Here is a 12258-nt window from a genome sequence, read left to right on the forward strand (position 1 = left end):
AGAAATTTGAGTTAGTATGTGCTTGTTATTATCAATTTAGATGCCATAATTGTGTATCACGATATGTCGATATATGATTTCATCACGATACGATTTAATTGAAAAACGATAAAATATCATATTGAATTATCGCCCACCCCATAGCTCTATACCGCTGACAACATTAAGCTTTGAGGAGATTGAAGACATTTAGTTTGAGTCTTACTATTGTTTATGAGCTCTCTTGGTGTAAGTGACAGCAGGAGTTAAATAATCAAGACGGAAATGCCACAATAAGGATTTACACCATGTTTCAAATGTCAAATCTAAGGAAACTATATATTACAAGAAAAGGGGCAAATGGATGGAAAATAAATGAATCACTTCAACAGATCCAGTACGTTCTTGCTTTATCACTTTTTCTGGACTTAAGGTCATATATTATTTGAGCATAATACACTTGATACACACTGAATACACTTGACAAAACTTTGGCATAAAATGTTATTAATACTGGAAAGAGGCCATCGTTGCGAACCAAATGCCTCCGCCTTAATGTGAAAGACGTTTATTTATGCTTCTGGTCTTCTGTGTGGTCTCGGTTTCAATTCTGACCAAAAACATCTTCCTTTCTGTCTGCATCTAGAAGCTACACATTATAAGGTCAAACTATTCTCTTACAGTCTTTGTTTCTTTGTCATTTTCTGCACTTGTAGTGAAGACTCTATAGTCTCTGTCATATTGTAACGTCTGTGTCCTTACCCTCATTAATGATCAATAATTAATGTGAATGGTACAAAACAGAAGAATGAGTCAGCATGTGGAAGTCATGGCACCTTTTAGTGAGAGTTTATATAAAAAAAGATAATTTGGAAAATAAGCACATATATGCCAAAAGACAAAAACAAATGGGAATATCAAGAGACATTTCACTGCAACTGCATTTATTCAAAGCCAAACCATAATTGGATTAGGAATTTTGGAGAGCAGCACCATCCCAAAGCCTTCGGGAAGAATTTCGTTACTTGATTCTGTCAGCTTTGATAACATCCAGTAGTTTGAGAAAGAACAGCTTGCCTAACAGTGCAAACATCAACTCCAATGTCCTTAAGGGCCTTTGTGTAGAGTGGACAGGCGAAAGGGAGAACAAGTTTAGTTCGACAGCGAGGTATTTATGCCGAAACGGTTTCCCCGTGTGGACCAACAGCATTGTTAAGTATGAAGACATCAAGCATCAAAGCCAGGGAGCTTATCTACCCTTGTGTAATGATTAGAAATTAAGCCCGGGAATTGCCGATGAAAAGAAAACATATAGAAAATGATCGTCCAGGGAGGGATTTGAAAACAGATAAGAGCAAAGCTTTGAATATAAGACTTAAAAAACAGGGAGTCGCTTGATGACTATCAATCCCTGCTGTTTTTCATCCAACACATCAAAGAGGAGAGGCTGAGATATTTAGTCGGCTGAAAATAATTATTAATTAGGATAGACGGTTTAAACAGATGTAAGTGGGTATATGTACAATAACTGTGCGTGGTAGGATTTAATGAGATCCTGCTACGCTTTATGGTATTCATATGGGACATGTAATCTCCTTGGCATGATGCCTTAGGGAGACAATGGCACTGAAGCTCTCTATCGATCAGAGTGCAGGAATTCAGATCCACGGGGAAAACCCGCCAAACATCTGTAGCATATTTCAGATTTTATATAGGCCATACTTTCCAACTTTACAAAAACTTCCTTGCTACTTTGTTGAACACAAAACCACCCAAAAGCTCAGTTCCAGCAATTCCCACACAATGCTACTGCAAGTGTGCACTGGCTCCCTCATTACACTTACAGTAAGTAGCCACAGTGTACTTTGCAGGCTATGGGTTTATCTTGGCTCATTTTCTGTTCTTCTAAAGTGCTGAGTCAGGCCCAACTCTGCTGGAGCATCTATTTCTTTATTGGATTTTCCCTGCACATCCACCGGGTGATTTTGTTGTGAGCATCTCAATTTTGAGCAACAGCCTGAGGTAGTTTTTGAGGTGGGTATGGGAGGCCCTATCAGTCTGTAGTGGTAGACACCTGAGGAGAGTTGGGAGCTCCCTCTCAGTATAAAGTCTGCTGGATCCATCATTTGAACCGTGTGATGTAATGTTATATAAGTCTGGGGAAATAGTTCTCAACATCAACGGCTGTTGTGAAAAAAGATATGCAAATACAATGAAATACTTAAAGGGCTATTTTCTCAATCAGCTTCATACTATTGTATGAGCAATGCTGTCCTATATGGACACATAATAATCTACTAAAGTTAGTTTATTAAATTTAGCCACATTCGAGCATCAGTATTCATCTAGAGCTGAAACAATTAGCTGATTAATCGATCGACAGAAAATTAATCTGCAACACTTTTGATAAGTGATCATTTAAGACTTTTTCAAGGTTATTTTTTTGCCTTTTTGCCTTTATTAGATAGACTTGAAAGTAGGGCTGGGACAATAGACCTATCTCCCGATTCAATACTATCACAATACTTGGGTGCCGATTCGACTTGGTATTGCGATTTTTAAGTATTGCGATTCGATATGATGATTTATTGCAATTTTTGTTAACACTAGACCGAGGGGAAAAGTTGAATCATACACTTCTAGGGACTTTTAATTTGAAAAATATCTAAATTAATACATTACAATGTTTGATTTTCAGCATGTATGTAGTCAGAGATGTCCTGAAGTCAAATATAGCATAGCATGCAGCTTTAGCCGTGATGTCTAGCTCTGCTTTTCCTGGCAATGTATGAAACTCAAAGTGTTTCCATGCTTTACTGTATGTGTAGTGTTTACCACTTTGGATTTAATATGTGAGGGTGCAGGTTGTATCCACACGGACCCTCCGCTGTTTTGTACTTCTTCGTTGAGGCCGGCTGCGGTTTGTTTTGGTTGGAGGATACGGAGCGGATATGATGTCACTTTACTCAGACTACAACAATAAAAGCGATAACTTCCTTCTGCCTCCGCATAGACTCAAATGAAGCAAATATATTGATTCTGGCATTAAAAAAATCTATTTCAAAATCAATAAAAAAAAAAATTTTTAAATCGCTTTTTTCCCCCACCCCTACTAGAAAGGGGAAGAGAGAGGGGACGTCATGCAGCAAATGGCTGCAGGTCAGACCCAAACCCGGGTCGCTGCTGTAAGGACTCAGCTTTAGTATATGGGGCACCCGCTCTACCAGATGAGCTACCTGGGTGCACCATTTAAGAAATTTTGTAAGCAAAATGGCAAAGAAATCCCTGGTTCTAGCTTCTCAAATGCTTGCTCATTTTACAATGATATCCTGGAGCTTAACAAACCTGGCTCCTGCACCTTTCAAATAATAGCAAGAAAGCTCCGACCTAAGAATAACCTTTCGAAAACAAATGTTTTCAAGAAAAAACTTTAAAAGCAATACAACTTTAAAATGCTATTCCCAAGCAAAATAAAAAATAAACATCCTTAATTTGAAAGGTCCAGTAAACTAAGAGCTTGATAATCCTGTAATCGCCCTTGTCGTGAGGGAAGCTTCCAGCTGTGGAGTTGAAAAGTGATCTCTCAATTGAAGTGTCTCACTCTGTCTTGATTGACTGTTTACTCCTCTCCAATCCATTCCATAGAGATTTATGGGCAAGTCGAGTGGACTGCCTGCCAGCCAATTACTGTCGAGTGGATCCTATTGCACCTCTTTGTCACTCTAATACTAGAAATTTGGTTCTCATTAGATGAATGTCAAATGGAATTAGGGCCTTCATTCATTTTGTACGACACCCCCTTGCACCTCTAAGCCTGTCTCTAGCAAAGTCTTTTACCAGAGGTGCAGGTCTGCTCACCTGCTTTGGGATGACAAAAGCCATGATACAGGAGGAAAACTAAAAAAAGAGAATTACCGCCTTTTGGTTGTATGCCTCCGTCAACCAAGTCAAGCTACAGTTTAGATCCATGTCTGCCAAAAACATGCTTTGTGATGTCACAGTGACCTTTGACCACCAAAATCTAATCAGCTCATCCTTGAGTCCAAGTGGATGTTTGTGCCAAATGTAATGAAATTCCCTCCAGGCGTTTCTGATATATCACTTTCACGAGAATGGGACGGACGTAAGGTCGCAAGGTAATAATAGTTTGTTTTCATTTTATTTTAGGAATTAAACAGACTTGACCTTCCAGGAGACGCCGCTATGTCGCGATTACTTCACATCGGAAGATTAAGTATTAAACACTATGGCCATTCCTATACAGTTCTCAAACCATGTATTTCGTATGTATATGTAGCTACCTACTTCTGAGACATTATATCTATATCTATATCTTATATTATTTATTTAGTTTCAGTTTACAACAAATATTTTGAAGTTTTAGTTCACTATAATAATCCTGGTTGACCTTTCACAACCAAAATCTAATCAGTTCATCCTTGAGTCCAAGTGGACATTTGTGCCAAATTTGAAAAAATTCCCTTCAGGAGTTTCTGAGATATTGCGTTTACAAGAATGGGATCTACGGACGGACGGACAAACAAGGCCGAGGCGTAGTAACTTGATTGAAATAATTGACTTAAGGACATGAATGAACCAAACTGAAGTGTATGGAAAATGCAGAATACAAATGACGGGATTTGTATTAAAGTGTGTAATTCTGCTTATCACCATGTCAGGCACACAGAGGTGTGAGACAAGAAGCTGCTGAGTTACTGTATCCAGGGGGAACCAACTGTCTCCTCATCACCGCCGAGGAGCGTGACCTACAGCTGGGCCTATCACTGAAGTGTGTTTGTGCGCTCCACTGAAACCCCAACGAAATGTCAATACTTGTGATTTCCTGACAACTACAGTATAAACAGTCACACCGCGGAGCTTAATTGTGATCTATAATCCCTGTCAAATGGCAAACCCCCCTGGCGCATTGCACCATTTACAGAGATAGACAGCAGGCCACAAAGAAGAGGCCAGTCTGGACAGTGATGTGCCCTCGTGAGACGCACAACTAATGACCGGGTTCAGTGTGCAGTGAGTGTGTACGTGACATTAGCCAGTGCCTCTCATGAGAGGCAGCGTGTCTGTGTACGTTAGCTGTGCCAAGACAGTGTAGCGAACCACAACCCCAATGCATGCTTAGGGATTATCATTCTGCTGCTACAGTAACAGGAAGAGAGCGTGAAACGAGTGCTCAATGAAGTAGTAAACTACAGTAGGACTACAAACCTGTGTGTGTGTTAAAGTTCTCGATCCTTTTGTATACATATACTGTGTTTTCTTGTCTGTCGGTGTGTGTGTGTGTGTGTGTGTGTGTGTGTGTGTGTTGTTTTGTGTGCATATCTGCAAACACCCTCACTGCCAGACGACTGCTGCCAACACAGAAATTACCCAGCTTCTCAATCCTGTTTCAGTGCCAGGCATGAAAAAGTCCCAATCTGTGTACCCAGAAGCGGACGTACTCACACAAAAACACACATCTAATCAACTCATCACACGCTGAGGGTTGAATTCAGCAATTTAAAGAATCAAACAGGGAAAAAAACATATTTTTTTCAAAATCAATCAGCCGTATCTTCATGCCTGGACCGATGGTGAACACTGAAATAAATACACATTAGGGGTTGGGGAAAAATTGATACGGCATAGTATCGCGATATTTTGCGTGGCAATATTGTATCGATACACGAATGTCAAGTATCAATCTTTTATTACATAAACTATTAAACTCTTAACAATCCGACGGCCGCTATTCTAGTTTTCAGAGGTTGTAGCGGAGCTCAGATACTAGTATCATATGAAATGATATGAAACGATATTGATTGGTAACAACTTTGTCAGCTTGTTGGGAAGAGCTCTTAATAACGCTCAAAATTTATGCTTAATTTTGGCAAGGAGAAACTGGCATGGACATTTTCAAAGGGGCACCTTGACCTCTGACCTCAAGATATGTGAATGACAACTCTGAGATAAACAGAGTGAAAACTGTATCTTATTAGATAAAACAGATGTTGACAAACCGCATAATTTGCAGTTGTAAAATGTTTAACATAGCAATAAGATCGTATCGTGAATGAGGTATCGTGATAATATTGTATTGTGAGAACTCTGGTGATTCCCTTTCCTAATACACATACAAACATGCTATTACATATTCAAAGGCACCATTAAACTGGGAGGAACAATACAAGCAGAGTTGAGAGGTGTGCAATCACTGGCACTGAAAAGGACAGACAGATAAGGAGGAAACGTAAGGGAAGAAATGAGGGAGAAAGAGTTGGAAAAACAAGTGTGACTGATTGAAAGAGTAAATACTGGTTGTTTGAGTATTGAGAGAAGTTAAAGGACGGTGATCCAGACGTGGCCTGCATTGCGAATGCTAGCATGTGTCAGCTCTTGCCTGCAGCAACGTCTCTCAACAGCTGCCACAGCTGAAGTTTCTGGCAGCTACAATATTGCCGCAGACGGGATTTATGGCATCGTTCTCAATCGGCTACGTCGGTCATCTAACCTGCCCAATGCAATATAACCAAAAGATTTGAATTTTACTTCCGAGTAAACCATTATTTTATGCGACAGCTGATTCCTTCTTAGTAAAACAAGTCAGTTTGGAGCTTCACATTCAGGTAAAGATGACACTGGTGTTGATGGCAGCGCGCGTGTTTAGACATTATGTAACAGGTGTTTTGTGGTGAGCGAATATGTGAACAAGGCAATTAACCTCTCTGGCACTCTCCGAAGTTTTTTCCCTAACCTCACAACCTTCCAAACACTCTCAGTGAAATATTCAAAGTCAAAAGGGAGTGAACTCGAAATGAAAACTGTCAAACCCACAGAAGCGACGGGGGTTTCGGAGAGGTAATCAAGAATAACGGAGGCGGAGAAAGACAACATAAACGAGGGGGATGATCTTTTACTTTTCCCCCGTGGAGCTCCCAATTTAAGCCGAAGCCGCTTTGTACCTGAGACGAGATGAGATGGAATCTCGCTACTGTTCATATGGGACTCGGAGTCATTACCGGCACATTGCTTTTAGACTCAGACAGTTGCGACAGGCAAAGCAGGGGAACAAAACCGCAAGGGTTCGGCCGCTCAATTGAAATGCGGCGTGCAATTAACTTTATAATCTGTTTACAAATGAGGTCTACCCTGCTGCAATCTCTGGAGTGTGTGGGGGTGTGCATTGGTATGCAGGGGGAGTGTGTTTGTATACTCAACATGAATACATTCTCACTTTGGAGTGAAGACACCTATATTCAAAAATGAGGGATTTATAATCCATATGGAAACTGGATGGAAACTACATGTTTATTGTTATAAATGACAATACAAACATTAGCTGTGGAAATGTGTGTGAGATTTATGTGTGCAGATGTGAAACACAGAAGAGCAGAGAGAGAGCAGGAAGGAGAAGAAGAAAAAAGAAAAAGGAGTGCTGTGTAAGTTTGGAAAAATAGGTCATTCTCGCCAACATTGAATGATTTATCGAGATGAGCTAAAATAGTTTTTGCATATGAGAAAGGAGCGACTAAAAGCATTTGCCAATACATTAGAGAGAGGATGGGTGTAATTACAAAAGCCAGAGTCAGTGTCCTATCTCTGAAGTGGTTTTAAATAGATCGAATATCACACAGCCTGTGATGGCCACAAAGTGATATGATTATGCTCATCTGAAATGCATGTGTGCACGCATGCGTTAACGCTTTAACACAGTTTTGTTTCTTGAGAAAACTCACTCTTGCTCGCAAAAAAACCCAACATATCTCTGCTCTCTTTCTCCACCCAGTCTGTCCATTTGTCCGTCTGTGTTCATTTGATCAGTTCAGATGATAAACATATATTCCCCACAGCTGAGCACCGGCTCGCAATTTAGCCAGAAAATAATTGGGGAGTAAATAGTTGCTATAGTGCCCCCTGAGGGAAGAAGACATGATGTTGCATTACGCTGCTCAGTGTTTACTACACTTTAAAGTTTTGATAATTCATCCTTCTTTTCTGACTTTTATCTGTTTTCTTCTGCTTTATTTTGCTTTACTTCTCTCCTTCTCCTCAGTCCAACCCTGAATTGCTAAGCTATAAACATCACACTAAAGTAACCAGCATTGCTATCACAGTGAAATGCCATTATTCTGCGCTGTCAAAGAAACGCTTTGTTTTAAAAAGGTGCTTTGGATGCCGTGTGCTCCCTGCTGTGGAAAACTGCTGATTATTTCTGCACGCAAAAGTGATGCTGGTTGGAAAACAATTCACTCCGTTCACCTCACTTCACAGTCTACATGGGATATACATTAAAGATGAGACTGGTGTTGATGGTTGCCATGGCAGCTTGTTATTAGATTGTTATTGGCGTTGACAGTCTGACAACTCATCACAGTCCAAATCAGTGATCGTGTTGCTGCCAGCTGTTTTCAATCAGAGCCAAATAGAAAAACGCTAAATGGCACAGTTAACGGGATAGTTCAGGTGTTTTGAAGTGGTGTTGTATGAGGTACTTATCCATAGTAGGTGTATCATTAATATATTAGAGTTTTTTAATTAGAGTTACCACACAGAATGTACTGCTGCCAACTAAAAGAAATTCTCGCCTTAAAAAAATCAGTTTAAGTGTACGCTATATTTACAATATTTTCTCCGCTTTATGTTGCCTACAGAGAGCCGTTTTCAATGGGGAACTGAACTGAAAGTGAAACTTATGCTCTCTTTAAAGCAGCCAGACTCCGTTGACAAAAACAGCAGCCTATAAATACGTTTCACTTCAGTTCAGTTCACTGTCGACACTTAGACGGATATCAATTTTTATGAAGAGCTTTTCTTTTAGGTGGCTAAAAAATATGTTTTTCTGCTGTCCCCTTCCACAGCACCGGTGTCGGTACTTCTGTCTGTTTCTCGATGCTGGGGCACGCCAACTGTCATCTACTGTAGTTAATACACTGACTATGGATAAGTACCTCATACAATACCACTTCAAAACACCCAAATAATCCCTTAAATACTTAGTCGTGCAGCATGGTATGTGGTGTTACGTGAACACACAGATGAAATTAGAAAGGATATTCGAGAGAGACACAAAGCTCCACAGGTTCTCAGAAATGAAAAATAAAACCACATTAATACAGGATCTCACCATGGGAAAATAATAAATTTTCTTCATCATTTTCAGAGTATTGTAAATCACAATTTGTGACATATGATAAAAATCGAATTTAACTATGCATAAGCAATATTGGCCTCTGACACAGCAGCTCTGGGATGAATTAAAAGTCGAGCTTCTGAACAGGGCACTTCTGAATAATAATGCACATAAGACAGACGTATGTAAATATTCAAGGCAGAATGACTAAAATATGAGTTCAGTGAGCCATTCACTCGCACTTCTGCCATAATTAGACCCTAACGACACGACTCATTGGTTTTTCTCGCTAAAAACAAAGAAAAAGCTAAGCCAAAAACATCAAGAGAATTTCATATATGCCTCCAGGGGAGCAAAACTTCCGAGGTATTGCAGATTAGGGCCAAACTAAAGTCCAAGTATCTTTGAACACAGGCCAAAACGCCGGTCTGATATGGAGAAAAATGAGTGAGAGATGACACGTGCTTCATCCTGTAACAGAGGAGAACGACCGTAGAAAGACACGCTATCGGACAGAAGTGTAGAGAGCGTTGTCGGCACCAGACTAATTGTCACTATGTAGTTCTACAGGGGGGAGTAGTGATTGAGAGCCCTAATGGAAAAACACACACATCCACCCTGGTGCGGCCACTTAAACAGAGGGAGGTGTGTGTGTGTGTGCGAGTTACCACTGGCCAGATAATGATGACCCATAATGCATTTTGTGGCTGTGAGATCAGACATATGGTCGGGAGTGGATGGCCAAAAAAACACAGGTAGAGGCATTAAGAGGAGAGAGGAGAGGGGAGTGGAGAGAGCATGTTTGTGTCAGAAAATGAGAGAGACGATGAGGTAACGGAAAAAGAGGAAGGAAGAGAGTGAGTGGAAGAGAAAGAGAGACAGAGTTACAGTCTTACCATGTCAATGAGGCTCTCCTGGATCCGGTTCAGTGTGGTTCTCAGTCTGCTGCTGATAAGGCCCAGACCCGATGACTCATACTGTAGAATACACACACAGTAAGTTAGTTTCAGAAACACCTTCCTCTATAAGAACTCACACTTTAGCAGAGTGTGAAAGCACGTACACACGGCAACATCTGCTTTCATCTCACGTAGTCGGAGACAAGAGAATCTTTACTTTCTACTTCTAGTCGAGTCTAATCCAAAAGAGGGAGGAGTAAACCGGGAGGAACACACATCAAAATCACACAATCACACCAGCTACAGTAGATGACAGATGAGAGAGTGGAGAGTGTGGAGAGGGGAGAAAGAAAGCACAGCAAACTTGACATCTAAGTACTTCTGAAATCACTTTCAGATGTGTTTGATGTCACTAAAGGAAGCAAATCACGCACACCTTAAAGGGCTTCAAATCAACCACATCACAAGTGTTGACTAGCATTTTATTTGGACTAGCAAGGCTGGGGACAACCTTGTGTATTAGTCATCTACTCTTACCAAGCAAGCAGGGCCCACCACCCTGGCAGGGCCCGCGTCTCTGCCACCATGAGCTGGCAAAGACGGGCTTGGGACAGGCTATGGATGACGAATGGGCAGCAGAAAGGAAAAACAAGAAGCAAAGTCTCAAATTAAAAAAAAAAACACTGTGGCGGCAGTATTACAGAATTGAAAATAAGCATAAAGAAAGAAGCAAACAAAGAAACAGAATAAGACTAATGGAAGTTATCTACCCTTAATTCTTGCCTCACATTAAAATGGTCTTTAAACTAAGAGCTAACAGAAACTGCTGATCAGCCATGTAAAGTAAGGAAATATCCGATTATTGTAGAACTTTGTTACCAGGGTAGTGTCCACAGATTAACTGAAACTGAAACACACTTGTGTCCCTTTCACATCTCTCAGACGTGATAAAAAGTGTGTTGATGTTTGAAAATGTCCTTGAGAAGTTCAGTTTACGCGTCACCATTAGTACTTCACAGCCTGTGAAAACAGTCCTCTCTGGAGAGAGCTTTCCAAAGTTTGAAAAAACAACCCTAACGATGTCATCAGCCAGGGTTATCTCGGGGGGGGCTTAAGACTGAAAACTTTTAAAAGAAGGCTAATATTAAAATCTTGAGATGTGGGGTATGAAAGAGGTGAAGAGGTGGGCACTTAGGATGCAGGGAGAGTCTAATATAGTGGAGCGGCTAACATCCATTTTTCAGTCAAATCGTGCAAATAGTGATACAAGCACCAAATTTGGCATGATGATTCCCGAGGGGTCACTTAGCAAATATAAACGATCGGCCACTTGAAAATCCAAGACGGCGGCCATTTTTCAAGATGGCCGCCAAATTGACCTGCCGTTAATGGTTTCTCTCATAGAAATTCATCTACTTGGTCAATTTGAGTGATCTTGGTGTCAAATTATGTGTTTTCTAGCATGCTGGATCTTATTTTGATAGTTTTAATAATTTTGAACTGCAATATGGCGGACATTTTTAAGATGGCTGTCAAATTTACTCGCAGAGAATGTTTTTCTTAAAGAAATGCATGTACTTGGTCAACTTGAATGATTGTGATGTAGAATTATATGTTTTCTGGTATGCTATCTAATTTTACAGCTTTAACATCCTCCGATACGTTTTTTTTTTACTTTTGGCTGTCCGGTGAGTCTTTGCTTTGTGGTGTTTGCATGGCTCAATTGGCTTGTAGGTCTACTGTTGTAGATATCAATAGCTGCTGTTGCCATAGGTGTAGGGGCTTAGTGGTAGGGGTAGTACCTTTGTTTCAGAAGTCAGCCACATCCTCCAGGATGGACTACTGGCACTGGTCCTCACTACTTGCCCAACTCTCACCTGTGGCTCCATGAAGTTGCTAGTGCACGGCAATGACCACACCCCGGGACACCATGTTGGCTCACGGACTGAACTAGGTGAGGGTAGCACACAGAGAGTATCTCTGTGATGGAGTATGTCTAGCTCTAAATGTCAAAGTGCATAGAGTCAACGAACCAGCCATCTTTATCCATGAGGTTCCAACCCAACTGCCAGAATTGGAAAAACAGCAAAGAACTGTAAAGGAGTGATTGTCGGGCACTACCAGGGCACACTGGTGACAATCGCTGCTGTGTAACTCAGAATGGGGTTTAACGTCAGCTAAGTAGGATTCAGCATTATACTTAGTGTCCAAAATGCTGCTTACTACCAACCCCTGATCAGTTTAAGGCAGCAA

At 40.8% G+C, this 12258-nt stretch overlaps 1 protein-coding gene across 2 annotated transcripts in view; it reads right to left on the bottom strand.

Annotated features, from left to right (window-relative positions):
• The window catches only part of vps50 (VPS50 subunit of EARP/GARPII complex), a 130901-nt gene that overhangs the window by 30757 nt on the left and 87886 nt on the right, over positions 1 to 12258 (bottom strand). Inside the window, exons 22-23 of one of the 2 annotated variants that reach the window (XM_074614627.1) lie at positions 10543 to 10620; positions 10003 to 10083 (exon numbers count right to left, since the gene is read on the bottom strand). In XM_074614627.1, the coding sequence (XP_074470728.1) occupies positions 10003 to 10083; positions 10543 to 10620 (159 nt within the window). The remainder of the gene's footprint in view (positions 1 to 10002; positions 10084 to 10542; positions 10621 to 12258) is intronic. The other variant, XM_074614628.1, reaches the window with a different exon arrangement.

Source organism: Sebastes fasciatus, chromosome 17 (assembly GCF_043250625.1).
Source record: "Sebastes fasciatus isolate fSebFas1 chromosome 17, fSebFas1.pri, whole genome shotgun sequence".
In the NCBI taxonomy this organism is placed as follows: Eukaryota; Metazoa; Chordata; class Actinopteri; order Perciformes; family Sebastidae; genus Sebastes; species Sebastes fasciatus.